Below are 24,602 nucleotides of genomic sequence, written 5' to 3'. Positions count from 1 at the left end.
TATGTATCACAAAATTGACTTATAAGACTGTCTTACAAAAATTTTTATGTTAATTAAATGGCCAGACTCAATATAGATAAACTTAGAGGACCATTTTTCCAATTTAAAAATATTCTATATGGTACAATGCGTGGTTAATTTTACATTCATTTCGGCGAGGGACAATTTAAATATGATAATTAATGTCTTAAAATCTTAATATTAATTTATTTTATCCAATACATTTACTTCCATATTTCAAAACTAAGTTACGCATAATATAATACATTGCTTTTGAACTAGTGATGCAAGTTGATTGATCCATCAAAAAAGAAAATTTAAATAAAAGACTATTAAAATTATACACCGTAAGTAAAGTATCAACTTGTGTTATGCTTGTGTTGTGTTTTAAAGACACTTATGTTATATAATATATAATGAAACCCCGGCCCTCTCGGCTAACCAAAGATTAGCCAAAAATTATAATCATGAAACAAATCGAATAATATTTCTCTCACACATATGGACCTCTATGAAAATGGCTAATTAAACGTGTATGTTAAACTCATTTGCATTATTTATATTTACACAAGTATTTTTATATTCACTTGCAAATTTATGCGATTCGGAAATTTAGTTCAACAAAATCAAATCATTAATTTAGGGGGAATTAAATTTCTCATAATGTAATATGCAGTTTTCCATTTTTGTTATGTTGTGTCATTCAGTCTTATTTTATTTTAATAATTCTGTTTTTTTCTTTTTTCAATTTTACTCTCATGCCACCATATCATTGTTCTCCAATGTAATGTCATTATTTTTTGGCAAAATAATTTAAAAATTAAGTTAGTGGACTAACTCGTTAATTGACCGACGATGTAAAAAAAAAACTTGCAAGTTACATAGATCGATCAGTTTTACTTTTAGCTCAATTGACCCATTCCTTTTACCATATGTACTCGAGGCCACCACTCAAAAACCCTAATTTTTAGAGTCACTAACTGACCAAAAATAACAATTAAACACATATTGATACAAAGACCAATCAATGATTTCTCTATAAAAGAATAAACGTAATAATCATACAAAGACAGAGAAAAAGATAGCATATAATACACATTTTTGATCTTTTTTTGGGTGTAAAACATTCAATATCGTTGTTCTTGATTCTCTTCAAGGGTCTTCTTTCTAAAGCCACTTATATAATCATGACTATATATCCTCAGATTTCTATAGATATTTTTATTTAAATTATCCAACTTTATTATAACACCCTTTCCTTTATGCCTTCTCCTGATCCACGAACTCCCTTATCCATATTTTTTATTTGTTTTTGCTTCTTAATTTAAAATCAGGGTTTTTTTTAGCTGAATTCTATAGAAGAAAACAGAATCTAGGGTTTCATTCTTTGAATTTAGCTCATATGTAAAGAGAGGAAAACGATCGAAAACCAGAGATCAGTAGGGAAAAATATTAATATTATATCTTCTTCGTAAATTTAATAGGTAACAGATTGATCAAATCTTGCAAGTCTGGCAAACCGGTGGTGGTCCGGTGTTCCCGTAGGCTTTCCAGGGGTTGAACCTGTAAACTTGGTTAGCGATAAACCAGAAATGGATCTCTCCGGCAATGAAAAGAGTGGAGGAGGAGGAGGAGGACGCAGCCAAGATGATGACAAAGAGGAGATGAGGGAAGGCGCTGTTGAGGTAGTCAACCGCCGGCCGCGTGGCAGGCCCACAGGTTCAAAGAACAAGCCGAAGCCGCCGATTTTCGTGACCCGGGACAGCCCCAACGCTTTGCGTAGCCATGTTATGGAAATCACAAGCGGAACTGACGTAGCCGAGAGCATAGCTCAGTTCTCCCGGCGCCGCCAACGTGGAGTCTGCGTGGTGAGCGGCAGCGGCTCAGTTGCAAACGTCACTATACGCCAGCCTGCGGCACCAGGAGCCGCAGTCGCACTGCAGGGCCGGTTTGAGATTCTTTCTTTAACCGGAACTTTTCTCCCTGGCCCATCTCCTCCGGGAGCCACTGGTTTGACCGTTTACATGTCCGGCGGACAAGGACAGGTAGTGGGAGGAAGCGTGGTGGGGCCACTGGTGGCTGTAGGGCCTGTAATGATAATTGCAGCTACCTTTGCGAACGCAACTTACGAAAGATTGCCTCTTGAAGAGGAAGAGCGCAGCGGTGGTGCAGGTCCGGTGAGTGGCAGAGGAGCAGGGTCACCGCCGGGGATGGAACAGCATGGGATTTCTGACCCTTCAACCTTACCTGTTTATAATTTAACCCCAAATCCATTGCCAAACGGAGGGCAGCTGAATCATGATGCATATGCTTGGGCTAATCCACGGCCACCGTACTAAGGGCCGGGCAAGGTAATTTTTCGAAAGAAAAATCCAAGAACTAAGTAATTAAATTTAGAACTGGATGCAACTTTGTCGACTTTCCATGTGTAGATGAATTAAGGCAATCTGGTGTGCCAACGATACCATGTTATAAAATGATTACATCGAGTAGAGAGTGTTTGCAACCTTGAAAATATTATTATTACATTTTTCTTTACAAATTTGTAAAGTAAAATATAAAAATCTCTTAGTTTTGGAGGTGGCAAACACTCTCTCAATATTACTTCTGTGTGTGTGTAATTTTGTGGTCAATTATCTAGTCAGATACGATATGAAAAATTAGTCAATATTGAAGAGAATTAAGCCTTTTTTATAAGGTAAAAAATTGAAGGTTAATCTCTAGAGAAAAGATTTTATACTTTTATTATTACTATATGTCTTTGTAATGTATAGTATGTATATATATTAATCTTTGAGTCAAATGTAGCAGAGGTGTTTGTAATAATAAAAATATGGTTTGCATAAATTTTTCTTGTCATTTTTGCCTTCTCTCCTTTCATATCTTATCGATTTAGCATGTGTGTTGTAGTTCTAAAGATTGTTATATTTTATACTATGGATCAGACATGTGATAATAAATAACTATTGAATTGCTTGCCTCGTCTGCTTGGTTTCTCGTCAAAAGTCTCTTGTCTTGATGGTAAGTTCTGCCCTATTTATCAGTTATTAAGCTCTTGTTATCATCGAAACACAAGATAGAATAGATAATGCTCGCTACTTACCTCTAGTTAATATAAAGATAATATGTTTTTTTAAATATATATCAGAGAAATTGTAGATATATAGTATAAAACAAAAGTATATTAAAGCAGAATGCAGAAAGAAAATATTCAAACCTACACAAAACTCTGAGACACTCATGAATTCGAATGATATATTAATCATTTTTCCTACATTTAAATTAAATCCTCATTTTAGCTAATTAATGAACGCGTCTGGTGTGTGGTCTCGAACAAGGTTATACACAAACTCTATATTTATTATATACTGAGATGTATAATGCGTAACTTTTTAGAATTGATGCTATTTCCAGTCTTCCTTTTGTACTATAGTAATAAGATTAATCTCTTTTTTTAAAAAAAATATAGGGAAATTGTGATTTTGGTATATATATATTTATTACTTTGCCATTTTGATATATTTATTGTTAAATTTCAGTTGAAGTCATTTAATTATTTTTTAAAAAACTTTAATCATTTTTTGACGTGACACTAACGTGGAATCGACGACATGGTGTTGATGTGACTGCACACATCGAATTGCCAAAAATTGAAATACACAACACCACAACTAAAATTTACAATATAGATGACTAAGAATGCAATGAAACAAGAACAAAATCACAATCTACCAAAAAGGTAATATGAATAATATAAAATGAAGTGCGTATAACATAATAAACCTATGTCAATTAACAACATTATATTTATATCTGAAAATACATAAAGATGTAAAACCGTTAGTAGAAATACATATTATACGCTTCTAAATAAGTATGAAGATAAATAAGTAAAGGAATGGTAATTAATTAATTAAAGGTGACATGAAGGGCCATCCTCACATGAATTCACGTGTTATGCTTTATTAATCTTAAATAAACAATTATTAACGACGATATGGGCACAACGTTCCGATGCTAAAGTCCAATAGAGATGGGCCCTTTCGCTTCAATAATTACCATTTTCCGATTAAATTAATCTTGATTTGTGCCCAAATATTAAACAAGTCGATTCTCGCTTTTGTTAGGACAAAGAACAATATTTTGGAAAACGACAAATTAAATACTTTAAAAAAAATTTAAAGGTAATATTGTCAAAAAAATTGGAGCGGAGGCAAGAACGTGAAAATTACCAAACTGGCAGAAATGATCGAACTATATTGCTTATGAAAATTACCAAACTTGCTTATGAATATGGTCAAACTAACCCTGTGCCAATTTATTTACACGATCATCATATTATACCAAGTGTACATATTAATTATTAAAAAAAATCTCTAAATAATTAGAGATAAATTTTTGAAACTAATATATTTATTAGAATTCTCCACCTTTACTTTTGTTACAAGTGTTGTCACCCCACCATTTGCAAATTTTGCACTTTGATACACTAAAAAGAGCCATGAAAAGAGCCCACCACACTTTGTATCTATACCTATATATATTAATGAAATATATACCACCCATGACCGCCGAAGCAATTATTATTTTGTCCAGGACTAATTAATATTTTTTTTTTTGTGGGCACTATAGTTTTTATAGACCGTATAAATTTTTGTTTTTGTGAGGATTGGTTTAGACAATTTCCTAGTATTGGTCTTCCCTTGAAGCCCATTTTTTCAGCTTAAATATTTGAGCATGTTTTTAGCAAAATAGTTGGTTCTTTTAAAGAGTTATTATAAGTTGGAATCAGTTTATTATATAAAGGGCTGAGGAAATTATTTTTTAAAATGATTCAAAGCTATATTATGTAGCACATGAAACAAATGTATTGACTACAAATTCCATTGACATTCTCAATTGGTAATCAAAATTAAGAATATCAAACACATATCATTACAACTTGTAGTTACAGCTTTAAGTATACTTATATAAACACTCAATTAATTACTATTATTCATTTTGTTATTTTTTAAGTTGAAATGATAAATAATTTAACTAATAATTTAACCATAAAAAAATTGAAATCAAAAGCAAAGGCTACTTCCAAAAAAACCTATCTTCCTTCAAGGAAAAATCATAGATATATACTTATAAAGAGTGCGACAAAACATTTAATTTGTTGTGGTATCTCACATGCACGTTCCTTAAAACATAATCCAATTGCCTTTGTTTAAAGTACGTATATCAACAAATTAATAATACATCATTGAGTATCAAAGCTATTTTAAATTATAATGCATCGGCATCATTTTTCTCACGCAAAGCATAACGTTGCGAATAATTATTTCAGAGATTTAACTCAATATAAATATAGTCGAGAAAAAAAAAAGAAAAAAAAAAGAACTTGCCCAATATTTCAAATTTCAGTTTAATGCTTATAAAGTTTCATGTTATAAAATTTAAGTCGCATTTTTTAAAAACTTTCCAAGCAGATTATTGAGGTTGGATCCTGGTCCATGGTTAATTGATCATAAGATTATTTAGATTGGGTAGGCCAAAAACTTAATCAGCCCAGTTGAGAATAATTAAACCCGCAACATTTTTTTCACCAAAACACAACCAATTTTCGCATACTATTATTTATAATATTCCAAATTTTTGGATAATTTAATTATAAATAAATGGATCTCAAATCTCTTAACTTCAATTTCAAATCCTTAGTTAAATATATATATAACAGTGCAAAGAGATTCCTCACGCCATTCTTATCGACAATATTTAGAATCAACTTTTATATGTACAAAGTTGCATGTAAAATAATGAAGATTGCTTTCCATAAAAATAATTTATTACTTAAAGAATCAAGTGGGTAAGTGGTAGAAATCTTGAAGGGCAATAAACTAGCCATAATATTTAAATATTACAGAAAAATTTATTATATTATATTATATTATATTATATTATATTATGCCAAAGTTGAGAACAATTTTTTGCGATTTCTATGTGGTTTATTGCCCTTCATTGAGGTGTTTAATGTAATTTCACTGTCAAATGCACAACATTATGTTTTATTAATTCAAAATACCCATTTTTCGAGCAAAGCCAAAAGGTGTCATGTCACAAATATAAATTCATGATATCGATATTGTTGCAAAGAAAACTTATTCATATTCTTTTTAATTGAGTTTTCCTCCAAAACTTAAGATGCATTATATATTATGGTATATTATTGAATATAAAACATCATCTATTGTGCACATGACCGGGGAGTGCATATAGAATCGTTGGATCATAAGGTCCGGATTATACAATGATTTTTTTTCCGAACATTCTTTTTCATGATAATATATATTAACACATCGTTTGGTATGAATGATAGGATAAAATGAGTGATTTTTTTATTGAATAATGAATAGTTCGATCATGTAGGATAAAAAAAATTGAAACAAGATAATTTATAAAGTGATTGGTTGGATAGATAGATAAAAATAACAATTTTAATTTTAATTGATATTTTTGCCCTTATTTAAAAAAAATATATTTATTTTTCACTCTTTTCTCCTCTCACTTGTCCACCTTCCACACTTCTTGTCCGCCCTCGTCAGTAGTCACTCTCCAGCTCCAAATATTTCTTTCGAAACCTTGAGTACTTTCTTCTCTGTAATTCCTACATATATTATCACATCTCTACAATTTTGTGAGATTCTTCATGGAATAAAATAATTTTGTTTTTAATAAAAAAAAAAACAGAGAAAGAAATGGAAAACGATGGTTGTAGCTTACACTGTGACCCACCTTGATTCTTATAGCCCTAATCATTTAAGAAAAAATTGCATATCAGAAAACAGTGTACGTTTCTAAGGTTTTTAATTCCCTTCATTTCACGCTTATATACACTTGTAGATGAATAATCAAATCATGATAATCTAATGAAAATGGTGTTTACGTCGGAGTTAAGGATTGAGTTGGGGCTGAACATGGGATAAAGCAAGATACTTTAATCAATCGTACCGAAAACTGCCTAATTAATGCTATAATATTTATATATTTTTGCATAATAACTAAAATCACATCCCACCAATAAAACCTTTTAAGTCATGGCACGCCAATTTAATTCGTGCACTTAAATGATATCGCGTCTAAAATAATATTTTTCTTTAAATATTTATATAACTTTTAAGAAATAGGATTTTAAATGTTCCGGGGTTCCGTTTGGCTAAAACATTTACGTGGATTGTAACCGGTATAATCATTTAAATAGAAAAGAAGAAAAATATAAGAAAAAAGGATACTTGAAGAGTTCGAGTACGTAGTTAGATTCATGGATCGTCCATGCATGGCTTCGGAATTTCACATATCATTTGCACTGCCCCCAAACACCAACAAGTAACACTATTCCTTCAAATAGGTAGGTATACTCCATTTGGAAGGCCACCCACATAAGAAATTTTCAAAGTTTTTGTTCACATATGCTTCTATTTGCACGTCCGCTTAGTCTTGCTCTGGGATAGGTGCCGACTTTTCATCAATAGTCTTTTGATTTCGATTGTATAGCCTGGGTTTACGCGGTGCTCTTTTTTTTTTTTTTTTCCTATGAAATTTATATTTAACAATTAAAAAAAGGTAACGAAACAAAAGATGCTTCAAAATTCAAAGATATTTTTGTGCCACACTAATTATAGGTATAGGCATGATCAACTTAGGATACGTATAGACAACGAAATGTGGAAGAAGATTAACTTTGTATACCACTTTGGACTGTCATAGATGTGTATCTTTGTGTTGAAATACAGATACCACGAGGCATCAGAAAACATCTCTTATTATTCTATCAAGGCAACGATATACCATAATCGTCTGCACCAGGATTGACTCATAAACTTCTATTAGCCTGCACCAAAATATGCTTAAGCTCGTTGGCGATCTCTTGAAACGAGCCTGGTTTTTGAATAACACCGTTCATCCCAATCTGGCAACATTTATCCATCATTTGTCCAACGTCACTTGCTGTCAAGGCGATGATCAATGGCCAGCTACGGCTACGAAATTTACGAATCCTCATAGTAACTTCAAAGCCATCTAAATCCGGTAGCTCAAGATCAAGGAGCACTATTTGACAGGAAGATATAGAAGGTCCAAGAGCACTGAGGCATTCGTATCCCGATGAAACAGCAGAAACCGTGCATCCCATTTTCTCCAGCAATTTACGTGTCACTGCTCGATTTACGTCATCCGCATCAGCTAAAAGAATTTTCAATCCTCTAAAAAGGGTGTTCGAATGGACTCCATCTGAAGATTCACCGTGTTCTAATAGGCCTGTTACAGCGGGAGACCGGACTTGAAACCGTAAGCCAAGAGCCATGCCTTCATCAAAACCTTCAGGATTTGGTATGACCCAGATATCTCCTTGCATCAACTGCCAATAAACAAGTAAGCAAATTCAGTTAGTTGCCGAACTTTTTGAATCAGCTCAAATATATCCGATTCATATCCGAATTATTTAAGCTGAGCTTAAACATTTTTTAATACATTTAAGCTCGAATTTGGCATTACATATTTTGTTCGATCGAAATTTAATCGAGGTCATTGGTTTAAGCCATACTTCGAGCAAATTTTGATAATTAAACTAAAAATAAATTGAACTCAACTTCAAACTGAACTCAAGTCCAAAATAATTTGTTTTTAAAGCTTCCATTTGAGTTTCAAGTCAGTTTAATAAACTTTGAGTTCAAAATTGAAGTCGAATATAAAAATATATATGAATAGCGCTCAACAAGATTCAATTCGTTTGTACCATATCAAACACGTTAACTCTGGGTTGTCTTTGTGTTGCAAAGGCAAGAAGATATCCCATGTCCATAAAATATTCGTCATCAATCAAACCCATACCTGAACTAGTTTCCTGCAAGCGCTAAAGCTCATTCCTCCCTCCTCTCCATCATAGTATCTCTGGTAACCATGTGGAATCACGGGAAGCGTGTTGTCCTCTAACCGGGAGCTGATATGATGAATCCCAACTTCAAGCATTATATAAACATAACCATCAGACGAGTTAGTTCGTCCCTGGCCTCTTTTTCGCTCCTTCCATCCCTGACTGCCACTGACTGGATATACCCGTAACATAAGTGAACCTCCTCGTTTACTTCCCTTCAACAGACTCCGAACCATATGCAAAACGACCTGAAATACTCGACGCTCGTCGCCCAATACATGATTTGGCAACGACTTATCGATTTCGATCATAAATTCGTAACCCCTATAAACACAAAGGCATTTGGAGAGGCAAGAAGCTTCTTTTATCATAGAATGCAATGGAAAAGGCCTCATTTGCAAAGGGAATTTTCCATTATCTTTGGCCGAAGTACCCACCACATCAGTTACTAAGGCTGAGAGAACATTGCTCGTCTTAGCCATGGTATTGACAAGAAGCAGTTGTTGGGTACTTAGTTTTTCGTCTTGTAAAATGGAAAGAAGTCCAAGAATTGAATGCATTGGACTTCTTAATCCTTTACTCATTACCATTTGAAATGAATTTCGGGCTTGACTTGCCATTAATGCATCTTGTTTCGCTTGTTGTAGTGCACGATTTTGATCCACTAATTTGTCTCTCATAAGTTGAGATTCTTCGAGAAGTGAAGCATGAGAAAGAGCCACAGCAACCTGGTCGGCTACAACCTCGACTATCTCAAGTTCCTCATTGCTCCAAGATCGACCGTGCTCATCAGGAAGAACCAAAACAAGAATTGCATAGCATGCCGGAATCATCTCTGGGGTGTCACCTTTGAAATTGGAAACCTTAAGCATTGGCATTCGAATTGCAGCCACAGCACCAGGCTCATCAGTTCCTCCACTGCTTGCCACAGCAAGAACCGACATAGGATTCAGTATTTTCACTCCATCGCTTCCCTTGATCTTTCTCACATCTGGATCACTGGTTGGGACAGGCGAGTTTCCCATAATCGAAAAGTTTCCTCCTTTCAATTCATGTGTAAGATTAACTTCCGTTCTACCCGCATCTGGCATCCAAATAGCACAATTCTGCAAATCCAATGTCTTTGACAGCTCAACCAAAGTTGAGTACAATATCGTGTGCCGATCAAGAGATTTTCGAATTTCTTGAGTTAACATCCTAACATGCCAGCTAGCTTCTTTCTGCTTCTTAATAATTCCGACCTCCCGATCAAGATCCCATGTCTTCTTCTTCAACATATGCTCTCTCACCTTGATTTTGAGCAACAAGGGAATAAGGGTGACGAGGGTTATGGCAGTGGCAAATGAAACTAAAGCTGTCAGGAATTTGAAAATTGTGAGAGCGAGCATCAGCTGAAAGGGGTGAGGACCGTAAGTCCATCCGTTTAGCAAATGAGTCATGCCACAGAGGACAATGAAGGATATGAACTGGAAAAGCACCCATTTAAATGGAACATTCGAACAACTAACAAAACAAAGTAACTCTATCGGAATGGAAAAGTAGGCCACTGCGATGAAAAAATCGCTAACTTTTTGGCAATCCAACAAAGTCTCGATGCTCCAAGATCCCTCGTCATCACAATTGCAACGGGAGAATCCAGTTTCAGCAGCAGCTACCAAAATAAATATGGATAAAATCAAGAAACCAGACGTCTTTAACATGGCATCCAAGGCATAGATAAGCTAATCTATTTTTTCCAGTTCATTGAATTTTATCCAATTTAGTCTCCAATGCAGCTCAATGCACAGGTGCAAGATTGACCAATTCTATCACGAAGAGCAGCTAGCTTTCATTTTCCTGCCGGCAGATGTTTAATCAAATCAAAACCCATCAAATAGAAAATATATGATCCTTGCTTCATAATACCAAATATAAAATTGGGCGTACATTGAATAAAAAATCAAACATAAGAATAAATAAACATATGATATTGAGCAATTTTGATATGCAATTTACTAATCGTGTTTATTTATGTACTTATTGAGAACAATAACCTATTGGACATAATTAAACATATATACCCGCCACCAGTGAGGTGGGCATGCTCGGCGGGCACCATGTCAAAAATTGTGATATTGAGTTATACATCCATTGCCCATACTTAGGTACATATTAGGAAGAGAGGAACGTCAGACCCAAGAAAAAAATCCCATTTAAATATACTGAAATGGGTGCTTTTCACAGCTGTGGTAAGAGTTAATTATGCAACAAATTCCCACTATGCTTAATTTAACAAGATAAAACAGAAAAACTTTCCAAGAGACCAGACTTTAAACACAAACAATGGAACCAGTAAAATCATAACTATGCAATATCGCCCTAATACTTCACTTTTTGGGCGAAGGGCGGGTGTGAGCTGACCAACCTCAGCCAATCGTCAATCTGGCTGACCGGTACAACCATGTGTCACACCCCAAAAGAATCCTTTTTTTTTTTTTTACCTTTCCCGGGGTTTTAAGAACAGAATTGCAATAGTTAAATGATGGCGTTGGAGAGCTAAACGCCCGATTGACTTCAAAACCTAGCTTACTCTCACCGACAGCAACTCAAAGTGCGCCTTCGTCCCATCCAAGAAATAAATTAAGGTATAATGTTTACCCAAAGCACACTCTGAACATTGAAAAGAAGCGAAAAAGAACCCCAAAAAAAGATTTTTTTTTACCTGATGAAATGCAGGTTACCAAACCTCAGATAAAAAAATATCTGCCTTTCATGCAGATAAACTTTCCATCATCCGCTGATCTGGAAATTACGTTGATATCATCGGCCAATGCAAAAGTTCAATCCACTGCTCCAAGACACCAAAAGCCAGTGATAAACCCATTAACGAATCCCCCACCAAAACCAAAAAAAAAGGAAGAAGAAGAAACAGAAATGAAAAAAATCCAAGAAATTTAAACGTCTTCCTCAGACCAAACTGTTGGTTCGTTGCATAAACACGGTCGTTACTCCTTTTTTCTAAACAAAAGCAAATGAAATCAAGCTTCAACACCTATAAATACATATGGATCACTAGACAGCTTTTACAACCAATAACTCAAATGGGCTCTAGTGAAAAGTATCTTCGTTTAATTTCCATAAAAATCAGTTCCCACCAAACTAGTATTAGTGATCTAGTTTGTCAAACAAGGAGACAAGGAAAAAATTCAATCTTGGAAAGTTTTAGAGAAGGAATATGTGTGTTACATAGATTTTTTTTTTTTTAAAAAGATAGATCAACGAGTGCTGCTGTTTGCATTGCGAAAATAGAAAGAAAGCAAGGCAGGTTCAATGGTTGAAGAAGAAATTATTATACGAATGAATAAAATCAAGAATGAAATGTAGGGAAAGAGAAGAAATCTCGCAGTAGGTGGGGGTAGAAGATGGGACCCACAAAGGCTTACATGAAGAGAACTTAGACGCACTTTTGATAGAAAACGTCAGCCAACCAAACCTCTCTCGCCCCATTAAAAAAGTGACATTTATTTGCATTTATATTTATTTATTATTGCAATCACTCATATCCACGAATGATATAACCAATACTTTTTGGTGTTATTACTTCATTTTTATATAAAAGTTTTTAGTTAATTAATTTAAAGAAATTAATTGGGTTATGTCCGTTTAGATCTACATGATAAATAAATACATAAAATTTCGGAATAAAAATGAATTTCGGAAAAAACAAGAGTTTTAATATCAAATGTCATTTGTGTTTTGTACATGATTTATAAATAAAATAAAATATATATATTAGCAATGATCACGACAAACTATTCGTTTTCCTATAATTCGAGATACCCTTTATTTTGGGCGACAATGATTCACCTTAACCCCCTTAATTTTTTTTAATACAGATTTAATTACTCGTTATAATTTTTATTTTTAAAAAAAACGTGATAGATATTAAATACGGTCAGCAATTGAGCAGTATAAAATAAATTTCTAACATTTGCAAAAAGCCGCCAACAGTGTCTTGTATTGTAATGGAGCTTAACCAGATTTTATTCAATAATAATTAATATAGTATTAAAGAAATTCAAATGGGGAGATATTTTATATTTGACTTTGATAATTATCATACCCCCTTTTTTACGAATGAATGAATCAAGACTTATTCAAATACCATAAGTCACTCTCATTTATGTCGCACTAAAATCTCGAGTTGGGACGAGATTTCATTTTTTTTAGTCTTGCTTTAAATTTTGTAACTTTTGGCATGAAAGCATAATTTTATATAAATCCATTAAATTGGTTTAACTAAAATATGGGAGAGAGCAAAGTTTTATATTATGATCATAATATATATAAAAATTTATTGTTTTAGCTATGTTTTAAGACAAATATTTTTTATAATAGGTCCAGCAACCGAGTATTAAAATTGGATAGGGGGAAAAAAAAAGAAGAGTTGGCCCCATAAATAAGCTCTAGACCCTGCCCATTAAAAAGGAGATTATTTTTTTATTTTCACTTGTGAAATATATTGACTCACTAATTAAAGCATCTTGACTGCAAGATGGGGTGAATTATTTATTTATTTGATTTATTCGTATAATTTTTATATTATTGAATTAAATGTTTAATTTAATATAATCAAGATTTTTTTTTTGAAATGTAATATAATCAAGCTTAAATAGTGAATTACGTAATCAAGTTAAGCTTGAGTATTCAATAAGGATAATTTAATGGAGGACTGATGCTATCTATCAACGTGTAATTGCTTTACACCTTTATTCTTTAAAAATCTTCTGACGACTGAAAGAATTGGACTCAAATAAACAATATAATTCAAATAATGATTTTCCATTTTACAATCACCCAGATTATATATATATATATATATATATATATATATATATATATATATATATATATATAACAAATAGTCACGTGGCATTTGAACTATATAATTTAATTGAAATTCATACGAAAAAATGTGTTGAAAAATAATAATTCAAACCTAAAATTCGCCATATTAGCAGACAAAAAGACAAGCTTGCCAAAATCAGAGGCATCAATCGAACTTTAATAAAATAAAGTTTGGAAATTATTGATGAATTGTTAGTGGCAAGTGCTATCGCAAAGAAAATATATGACATACTTGAGGTTAGCGCATTTTGCAAAGAATAATTTTTTGTGATTTTTTTTAATTACCTACACTAGGGGTGGGAGACTTGAACTCTGAGTCTTCACAAAAAGAAAAAGATGAAATAACAATTGAGCTATAAGTTCGGTCTTTTTTTTTTAACGCTATAATTAGGCGCATAAAGCAATTGCATATAAGATATGATTCTATTTTAAATTAAATCCAAGGCAGCTGATCAACATTCATGAATCTCCAGGAGACGTATCAATGTAATTTATTGTATTTAATTCAAAATCATAAATTCAAAACTATGGGTTTGAAAATGGGAAGGATAATTCTTTTGAATATATCACATCATTTATTTGTATGGAGTAATATAGTTTTGCACGTTTTTTCACTCCACGTCTCACAAATCACCTTTTTTTTCGAACACGACGACGTCGTCGTAGCTTGTCTTTCGATCCACTAACACCGAAAATCTAGAAATAACTCCTGTATATTCAAGAGCTTGCTCTCGTGATGTATCATTTTGTCCCACAAGTTCAAAAGTTGAGTCCCACCCTCGTATCCGTTTCCATGATGTACAACTTCTCTACAAGTTAAAGATGTGACTTTCATACATGTAGCACTTTGCTCTGCATAACACTTATTTCTCGGTATTACTGCTTGTGACCGTCGCTAATATCATTATGTCAGGTCTCAGACCTAGGCCTGTGACTGGGCGACTACACAATACGCTTTTATAGAAACTACTTTTTATTTATCATTATTTTACGAAAATGGTTAACCTAGTTGTTATAGAGTATATTATAAGCCATTATTAAATATTTTAAATTTTTATTTCAACCATTGTGAGACAAGATATCACATATAATGAATATTAATTGCCAAAGTTGTTTTAAAAAGAAAAATAATGATCAACCACAAATGGAATATCAATTGGTTTTTTAAAATTTAATTGACACGTAAAGATTTATTATAATATTAATTATATATTTATGATGGAGGGATCATGAGTATTTGTGAGATTGGATATTTTTTCTTGACAGTTAATTAAGTATTATAAACTTCCTTTTCAATGCATTCAACAAGAAATTGCCATCGTTCTAGAAACCGAGAATTGTTGTTAATTTGTTCATAAAGAGCGTCGTGGTCCGACATATAAATTTGGACAGAATTCAAAAATTAACTATGAAACATCACCTTTAGTTCAAATTTAGTAAGTTTCTCAACTGTTAATCTAGACATATATTCAGTCAAAGGACTTGTAAATATAGATGAATAGGTTTTTTGTGAGACGGTCTCACGAATCTTTATTTATGAGACTGGTCAATTTTATCGATATTCACAATAAAAAGTAATACTCTTAGCATAAAAAATAATATTTTTTCATATATGACCCGAATAAGATATTCGTCTCACAAAATACGACATGTGAAACTGTCTCACACAAGTTTTTGTCAATAGAGATATTGAGGAACAATTTTTTTTAATAAATATAAACATTTAATTTTCATTATATATATATAAATTTCATTTTGAATTAAACGATGTGTATATTGGGCATTATTTGATCTGAAGTTGACTGCTTTTATGATCCACGATGGTAAGTAGTCACATTCAAAGCCACTACATCATGCAAATGGTACACATTCTCACTATAACATTTGAAAATTACGCAACATTCCCAGAGACTTACCTTTTGTTTAATGGCGATTAAATTTTTTTAAGATGACGAAATTCGCAATCGCAAGACTTACCATTTCGTTTCAAGTTCAAAAAATTCGGATCAAGATCCTCTATTGTGGGTAACCCACGGCAGAGGATGCTGTTCATTATTAAAAAAAAAACTTATTTTTTAAAAAATTGTTATTTTTATATTTTAATAATTTAAAATCAAAATTATATTTTTTATATTAAAATATGTGATTAATATTTCAAATTAAATTTATAATTTTATTTTTGATTACAAATATATATTGTGAAGATAAAATGACGTGTTTTTTATTACTTTTTCTTTTATAATTTTTTCAACTCTTTTTTTTTAAATTGTTAATAAAAAATTTAATTTATTTTTACAAATATGTGATTTGGAACGAATAAGAAAAAATGACGGTACATTCAATTTTTTTAATATTATAGTTCTTTAAAAAAACAACTATTTTCTCTTTTTTTTATCTTGTTAATTTTTTATTTAGAAGTTAAAATTTTATTAATCACATATTTGTAACAAAAATAATAATCTTGTTGGCTTTTTTATATTCTAATTCTTTTGAAAAATTATTTTCTTCTTTTTTGCATTGTTAATTTTTCTCATTCCTTTTAAAGTTTTAAATACAAAAAATATTTTTTCCTTTCTTTGAGATTTAAGAAATAATCCAATTTTTAAAAAAAAAATATGAAAAAATAAAAAAAAGACTAAGCTTTGAACAAGAAAAATTATACAATATAATTTTCTTTTTATATCGTGTCAATTTTGTGGTATTATTTTTAATTGTTCGATATGTTCAACCTTTTTAAATTTTTTGTAAATTTTTTTATTTGGATTATTTCTTATATCCCTAAAATATATATATATATATATATATATATATATATTTCATGTATTTAGACGTTAATTTTATTTTTGTTACAAATATGTGATTAATAAAATTTTAACTTCTAATTAAAAAATTAACAAGATAAAAAGGAGAAAATAGTTTTTTAAAAAGAACTACAATATTTAAAAAAATTGAATGTACCATCGTTTTTTTCTCGTTCGTTCGGAATCACATATTTGTAACAAAAAAATTAAAATTTTATTAACATTTTTTAGAAAAAAAAAACGAGTTGAAAAAATTATAAGAAAAATAATAAAAGAGACGTCATTTTACCACCACAGTATATATTTGTAACAAAAATAAAATTGTAACTTTAAATTGAATTATTAATCACATATTGTAATATAAAAAATATAATTTTGATTTTATAATAATTAAAATATAAAAATATCAATTTAAATTCTGTGATCCCACGGCAGGGGATCTTGATCCAAAAAATTCCACCAAGAAACTGTACAGAGAAGCCATCTTTATTTATTTTAGTTTCCTCTATTAAATATATTTTTAGAGCTAAAAAAGGCATCATTCATGAAATTCTTGATGGAAAGGATACCAAAATTTTTTTTTGATAGATTATCTTCAATTTGGAAAAAATTAATTGGATTAAACGAATATGCACATAAAAATTTGGATTATGATTAGAGTTTTTTCTCTCTCTCGACTCTCATATATTATAATAAGCTTCTTCTTCTATTATTTTCCGAGCTCCAAATTATAAATACTAAAATATTGTATCTACAGGTAAATAATACACATAGTTCAACTTTAGAAATTAAAATACATATAATTAGTTACATGAGAAAATAAAATTAAAATAATAAATTATGAAATAGAAAATTTCATGTGTCCTCTCAAAGCAATAATTATGAGCTGGGGTTTTTTTTTTTACGACAAATTTAATCCTAGGCTTTCTCTTGGACCAGCCCACTAACTCGTTCGAATGAATTTGGATCACTCGTTATTTGTTATTAATTTTGCATGACAGAAATTATGCATTCCTTTTCATCCATTCGATGGTCTTTGTTTTCAAAGTTAGTACCTAATTAATTATTTGGAATTTGCATTTTTTAATTGCTAGAATTAATATCTTTTTTCCTAATTCCCTAGCCGTCGAAGTTCCTATATATATGATAATTGTATTTATTAACATAATACGAAAGTTGTTTGAGAAAGTCTTAGTGAGATAATCGTATAACATTCAAATTAATAAAACAAGACCTTTTATTTTTTGGAGATTTGGTTTTTGATCATGTTGCATCGAGGTATCATCTCATGTTGACGAAAATGTTCTTAGAACTCCGACATATATATACCTAAATTTAGACATTTTTATATTGTTATATTCCACGACCTCATTCAAATTCTTACATAAATTTCGGAAGAAATTATCAAAAAAATTGCGGCCGATTTTTCATGGAAAAAGATTTCATATCACAAGATGATAACTCAAATATTGAAAGATTAATTATAATAAATAGACTATGTATGTTATTTAATAGTGATTCGATAGGTTTTTTTAGAAAATTAGTTTTAACCAATTAATTAAATAACTCTTCTTCTAAAATACAAATAAAAAGGAGATATTAGAAATGCCACGATCATACAAAGTTCACAAATAATGGAATTCAAGTAAAAACATAAAATCCATGTCATGCATGCCATTTAAATCGTTTACCCTGTATACAATTGGCGCTGTCTATATATATTTATCGTCTATAATATATGTTTCCGCTTGGTTCAGAGGATACCACTTTCTTGTTTTCTACAATGTTTGGCTCAAATTCTACAAAATATTAGTTTTATGCATTGTTATCTTATTCAAATATATTGATTTCTCATGATCTTTATAGGTTATAATCATAGTTTTTTTTTTTTTTTGAAATGGGCTATAATCATAGTTTAGCAAAGTAAGTAATAACATCTGCATATTTATTATCATTATACGAACACAGAGTAATTTTGATCAATCCCTCCAAATGTTTATATCAATACGTCCTTCATTAAATTCCTTTAAAAAATGATAAATATTATATGAACTCGCTATTTTTACACCATGGGTACGTAGCCGATCGCAAATTTATTTTGTCGAATTTGAAAACTTGATAGATCACAGGTCGTGACCCAATCGGAGCTCCAAATCCACTTCATTTCCCTCCAAGATCCTATCTCTATAACCCTCTTCCTCATCCACAAGTGGGGGCAATCCGATTCTCATACTTAAGTTTACCTTCATATAATCAATGAATTGCTCTTCTGGCCTCCCAACAGGAATAATATTCTTTTGATAATTTTGAGTTAGAATACTAGGGTTTGATGATGGCAAGTACACTTGATAACTCACCTGATGCCCTTCATGACCTGATGAAACATGAGAAAAACACCTCGAATTCAAGTATTTTTCGACCGGTTTGATGCTTTGATTTGAGGGTTCCTCTCCTTTTCTTTTCTTGACTTTGGATTTGTCTTTCCTATGTATGTTCATGTGCCCTCCTAAAGCTTGCGCGTTAGTGAAGCCCCGTTTACAGAAAGTGCACTCATACGCTCTTCCAACGCCGGTGTTGTCTTCATTAATTAATTTCTCCGATTGATGGTCAGTTTCTGCAGTTGGAATTACATCGCAGTTGATGTGTTTCCAGGCCTCCATCAGCTCACACTTTCGGAATTTTTTTTGGAGAAATTCTTGATTGGAAAAAATATATGTAGGCTCTTTGGGAAACAATAATCTTGGGAGCTAGGGTTGGGATCGGGAGAGAAATTAAACTCAAGACTAAGCTCTTGATCTTGACTGTTGTTCTATTTATTTATTTATTTTGTGATAAAGTTTTTTATTATTTTATTTTCTGTTATATATTTCTTGGTTTTATTGTTTTAGCCGGCTTCAAATGTCTGGTGTTTTTTTTATATTAAAGTCTTTGGTGTCTCCTCTCCTTCATCATCAAACAGGCATAGGCATGAACTTAGTCTTCTCGAATTTTGGATTATTAACAGTCACCTTTCAGATTTTTTTATATATATTTACACAATTATTTTTAAAACTTTATGATGAATTACTTATACTATATATATTTATTTATTTATTATTATTATTATTATTATTAATGTAACTAATCTCTTCGGCATCTTTACCGAAATGACATTTTTCTTATCTATGATGAAACATATATTAAGGTAAAAAAAGACTTGTGACAGTTCAAATTTTGGTGTTGTATTGTTATTAAATTACTCAAATTATATTATTTTTTATATTAAGTGAGAGTTTAAATTTTGGTGGTATATTGTTATTGTTATTATTATTAAATTACTGAAACATACATTTTTTTACGAAATTTTACAATTTAGTTGTTCAACTTCTGAATTTTTTCACCACTTTTCATTTAATTAAGCCGATAACTTAGTTCATATGTTACAACAAATCTATCATATATGATTATACAATACACTTGATTTATATCTAGGCAAGATATTTTTCTTATACATCAAATATTTTTCTTGTTATTGGAAAAGGGCATCCGTAAAAAAAATCAGACGATTTCTACGTGCAGCAATAATTTTTCCTTTATAAAATTAGGATAGATTTTCATGTAATTTTTGGTATTTCATTTAACATATACACTTAATCATTTTATATTTAATTTTCTGGCCCACCAAATTAAACCAAACTTCCTCGAGTTGAACTTATACTGTATATTTCCACGTAATAAGTAATCTCATAAATCCCAACATCTAGTAAATAAAAGATTAAATAGACGTAACACATGGATTTTTCTCAACTTCGATTCGGCATTTAACATTTGTCCTCTTTTTAAGAGAAAAATCAATAGACGGCCAAATTACGCGTTTATCTTAACAAACGACAAGACTATGAACTTTTTTGACCATTTCTTGTGACAAAAATTGATTTGCAAATTTTAAGCTCTTTTTAAAATTATATTAGTTGAAAAGTGCACGTAAACTTCGCATGTAAGCTACTAACGGCTTGATTATTAAATTTCGTAAGACCGGATCGCATTATCGAATCATGTTCACATTTGATAACATTTCAAATTAATATTCAATTTTCATATTGAGTATCTATGTTTGAGTTTGTTCAACATAGAATAATATAAGTACTGGGTGGTTTTAAATGTGTTCATTTTTAGTAAAGGTAATTAATTATACATATCGATCCGAGTAATGCGTCTTGTTTTGCAGGAATAAACTCCTATTTCAGATCTGATATAACTGATGAGGTGTTTCCTAGCTAAAACGTCTTTGTAAATGAGTAAAATTCATGATTTTATTTTGCCAACTTTTTCAGCCTCGTCTTTGGTCAAAGCTGCTATAACAGTTGAAGGGATGGCTAGCTAGTGTGACATGACTTAATTATGCCCTATTCAATTTCATGCAATTCTCTGATTTGGCATCTTGCAGCAGAGAATACAATATCACTCATTTGCCTCATGCGTTGTTATAAAATATAAATATGACAATATATTAAAGTATGTTTTTCTAAGATATATCCCATGACCGAATAATGGCAAAAATTTGTGTGAGACGGTCTCACGGATCGTATTTTGTGAGACGGATAGCTTATTTGGGTCATCCATGAAAAAATATCATTTTTTATGCTAAGAGTATTACTTTTTATTGTGAATATCGGTAGGGTTGTCCCCTCTCACAGATAAAGATTCGTGAGACTGCTTCACAAGATACCTGCTCCCGAATAATACTAGCTAACATGTGTAGTACTGAATTAATGCAACACGTACACAATGTGGCTTTTATGATGTTAAGATATAACATGATTCATTGTGTCCCAACAAAATAAAACTGTGCACGGTCTCATGTTTCATGGATTTAGAAATTTTTATTAAAGGAGTAACGTAAATGGTGGCATATTAAATGATGGAAAGAAATATATCTTTGACATTCTTAATTAATGAGTTTGTTTAACTATCCAGCAAATTTTATCGTATTTTTTCATATACATAATAAGTTAAAACAAGAAAGTTAGAGGATATATATATATATATTGAAACTGACCAAAACATATCATTTCATTGATCTATTCCGTTTTACGAAATGTCATCATGCCATTTGACACCACCAACTTGTCGGGAACTTGCATGCTATCTCATTTTTGGGATTTCATCAATCCAGTGGCCCATAATGCATATTAAAGTCACATATACTACAAAATAATTAGGTCTATTGAATGATTTTTTGATAATTATTTGATTTTTTTTTCGTGTTTATGACCACGATAGAGTTTGAGTGGCTCTTGGAGACTGATCCCGCACATAGAAAAATGTTTCAAATATATTTCTTATTATAACTTTTAAACCGTAACCTTGTATTTTAAGTATAATATACTCAACCATCACCTCGACTAAATTGTGGTTTGACATGGCATCCATATATGAACCTCAGACACGCTTGCAACGCTTTTGTGTGTTTGAATAATGAAAAGAGATCTCGGTGTTTTCAGTAATATCAGTGATGTTTTGGGATTAAAACAGGATATACGTACACCTCAATGTATATGCTAAAGAATTGACTTCTCCTCATACGAAAAGAAGATGAAGAAAGTGTTTGAGCTGAGTGATGCCTTTAGTGTCATCTCCTGTGCGCCGCTTCTTTCAAAGAAAGAGAGGAGGACGGGTGGTAACTTTTGAACTAGAGAGTGGCGGCAGAACTTATCTTAGCAAATGTTTCGTGATTTCTTTAGATTCGTAAAGGAAAAACAATCATAAAGCTAACAATATGCTTAAGAAATCATATGATTTATCAAAGAGAATTTCTTTAAGTGTACCCTAGTCGAAGTTCCAAATCCAGTTCCCCTTGAGAGTATTCACTAATCAAGCCAATTTCCAGCTGGTCCAATATCACCAAATCTTTCTTCACAATATTTTCACACCCTTTTTCACAAACAAATGAACCAAGCTTTTCGACACTATTAAAGGCTTTCTGAGTCTCCATCTTCATCAAATCCCCTGAGCTCGGCTTCAAGTTCTCAAACAAAGCACCTTCCTCCATCGATCTCTCGAAACTAGCATGGTTACTGTCTAAACATGAAGATAAATGGGAATGTGAAGAAGGGAAAAATGGAGGCAACGGAGAAGTGTAATGAGGGAATCTTGTCCAGTGAGATGACATAAAACTAGGGTTAGGATCAATATTTTGGTTAATCTTCGGCGGAGAAAATTGCTTCAATCTTGCTCTATCCCTTCTGTGAACGTTCATGTGTCCCCCTAGAGCTTGAGCAGATCTAAATTCCCTTCTGCAGAAACTGCATGAATAGCATCTTGGAGGCCATGAAAATCCAGCTCCAACTTGGTTGTCCTCTGCATTTTTGTTGTTGTTTTTGAACTCGTGGAAAAAATCCCATTTTCCCTTGAACTTGTAAACGTTCATTTCTTGAATGTCTTGTGTACTATTGTTGCTCTGTTGCTGCTTTGTATTTCTGCCCAAACAGATTCTTGATCGCTCCATTTTCCGTGTACGTAGAATTGTGAATGCGTGAAGTGTCAAAAGGCCACACAGACAAGATAAGGAAGAATAACTGGGCAGGGCTTATATAAATAGAGATAGGTAGCGGGTCACGAGTGTGGGAGATACATCTTTATTACATTGAAGCGCCGGAAACTTAATTAAGAAATTCAAGGGAATATTATCTAAAACATTAAGAGGATGAAAATCAGTTTTAGTTTTTTCAATTTTTACTTTATTTAATATAATAATCATTTGAAATTAAGTTGCTTATTTTATTAGTTTGAGGGATTACAGTAACTTATTTTTACAGCACTGACCCTTGAAAGAACTGTCATTATGTATTTGAATATAGGTTGGAATATTCTTTAAATTAAAACATAATGCTTTTAAAAAAATTAAATTAAATAATTAGAGGGCTTGTCACAGTAGTGATCAGGTAGTGATGAGTGATTTGCAGAGGTCATCAAATTCTAAGCCAGCAAACGATAATCTGATTGGATGGAATTATACAGTGCATGTTCCCTATGTTTGGCCACTACTGATCACTAATTGTACAACCTCGTCCTCCAAAGTTATGCCATTTTGGGAAACACATCTAGTCGATGTTCCTTATTCCTCGTTACGTTTTTGTCTTAGTTTTCATCTATAGCATCGAATTTTAGACAACGAATCTCATGCTTAATTAGAATCATGTCAAACATATATATATATATATATATATATATATATATATATATAGTTGTTTGACGTTTTGAATTGTGACACTTTTTAGTATCCAAAAAGAAAAAAAATATCCAAACGTCGTTGCTAAACTTTCAGATACATCGAATAATGCTACGATCTGAATTCATGAATCCATGGGTGAATAAATGACAAAAAAAACTGAAGAAATATTGATACATGCAATAAGTGCGGTGGATTTGTTTGGGTAATAATTAATATCCACGTTGTTTTATGTTAGGTATGAGTTATATATACTTGTACCTGTAGTGTGATGTACAAAGAATGAACCCCTGAACCCATCTAATATATATATATATCACACCATTTATTGAAGGTGTTGAGTGGAATGGTCCTCATGCACCTTATATATAAATAAAGGCATATTGCTTGTAACGTATATTATCAGCTGGGTCAGAGCTTTTCCTGTCAATTTGTATGTTCTCAGGATTGACATTTCAAAACAAGCATTTATTTCTTTTGGGGTGTATGGGTTAGATTTAATTAAGGGTTTTAGGCGCATGGCCAAGATATAATTATATGATATGTTGACGAGGATTATATATACACAAATATATATGTCAAGCACACGAGTACCTAATTTTTCTTGCAAATTAAGGACTTGACAACTAGCTGTATTATGAATGCATGAGCTAGCCAAACTGCGAATTACATGAATCGCAATGATTACTAATAAGTAGATATTCACGTTGTTCCCTGACATCCAAAAAATCTTTATCGTTGGAGAATATTAGTAAAATAAACACCTTAGCTAGATCACAAAGAAAAGTAT

General features: G+C 31.7%; 4 protein-coding genes across 4 annotated transcripts; 1 reads left to right on the top strand and 3 right to left on the bottom strand.

The window, feature by feature from the left end:
* The first annotated feature begins 1,003 nt into the window (after positions 1-1,003).
* Positions 1,004-2,890, top strand: LOC142542173 (AT-hook motif nuclear-localized protein 20-like). The gene has a single exon (XM_075648664.1). It carries the CDS (start codon positions 1,593-1,595, stop codon positions 2,337-2,339), a length of 747 nt encoding a protein of 248 aa, XP_075504779.1. The 5' UTR covers positions 1,004-1,592; the 3' UTR covers positions 2,340-2,890.
* A 4,732-nt stretch (positions 2,891-7,622) lies between these two features.
* On the bottom strand, positions 7,623-12,276 carry LOC142542172 (ethylene receptor 2-like). Its single transcript, XM_075648663.1, has 3 exons — positions 11,616-12,276; positions 8,872-10,750; positions 7,623-8,398 (listed from the first exon to the last, which is right to left on the bottom strand). The coding sequence occupies exons 2-3, from the start codon at positions 10,612-10,614 to the stop codon at positions 7,856-7,858; spliced, it is 2,286 nt and encodes a 761-aa protein (XP_075504778.1). The 5' UTR covers positions 10,615-10,750; positions 11,616-12,276; the 3' UTR covers positions 7,623-7,855.
* A 6,449-nt stretch (positions 12,277-18,725) lies between these two features.
* On the bottom strand, positions 18,726-19,262 carry LOC142541308 (uncharacterized). Its single transcript, XM_075647864.1, has one exon. It carries the CDS (start codon positions 19,260-19,262, stop codon positions 18,726-18,728), a length of 537 nt encoding a protein of 178 aa, XP_075503979.1.
* Positions 19,263-22,399: 3,137 nt separating this feature from the next.
* LOC142541307 (transcriptional regulator SUPERMAN-like) lies at positions 22,400-23,089 on the bottom strand. The gene has a single exon (XM_075647863.1). It carries the CDS (start codon positions 23,087-23,089, stop codon positions 22,400-22,402), a length of 690 nt encoding a protein of 229 aa, XP_075503978.1.
* Positions 23,090-24,602: the final 1,513 nt, after the last annotated feature.

Source organism: Primulina tabacum, chromosome 4 (assembly GCF_025594145.1).
Source record: "Primulina tabacum isolate GXHZ01 chromosome 4, ASM2559414v2, whole genome shotgun sequence".
NCBI lineage: Eukaryota > Viridiplantae > Streptophyta > Magnoliopsida > Lamiales > Gesneriaceae > Primulina > Primulina tabacum.
This window is presented reverse-complemented; position numbering and strand designations above follow the sequence as displayed.

Excerpts from the sequence above, each read along its gene's own strand:
- LOC142542172 (XM_075648663.1), bottom strand. The coding sequence starts at position 10,614 with ATGTTAAAGACGTCTGGTTTCTTGATTTTATCCATATTTATTTTGGTA. Across the intron at positions 8,399-8,871 it reads CTTGCAGGAAACTAGTTCAG|TTGATGCAAGGAGATATCTG; the intron begins GTATGGGTTTGA and ends GTTTATTGGCAG.
- LOC142541307 (XM_075647863.1), bottom strand. The coding sequence starts at position 23,089 with ATGGAGCGATCAAGAATCTGTTTGGGCAGAAATACAAAGCAGCAACAG.
- LOC142542173 (XM_075648664.1), top strand. The coding sequence starts at position 1,593 with ATGGATCTCTCCGGCAATGAAAAGAGTGGAGGAGGAGGAGGAGGACGC.
- LOC142541308 (XM_075647864.1), bottom strand. The coding sequence starts at position 19,262 with ATGGAGGCCTGGAAACACATCAACTGCGATGTAATTCCAACTGCAGAA.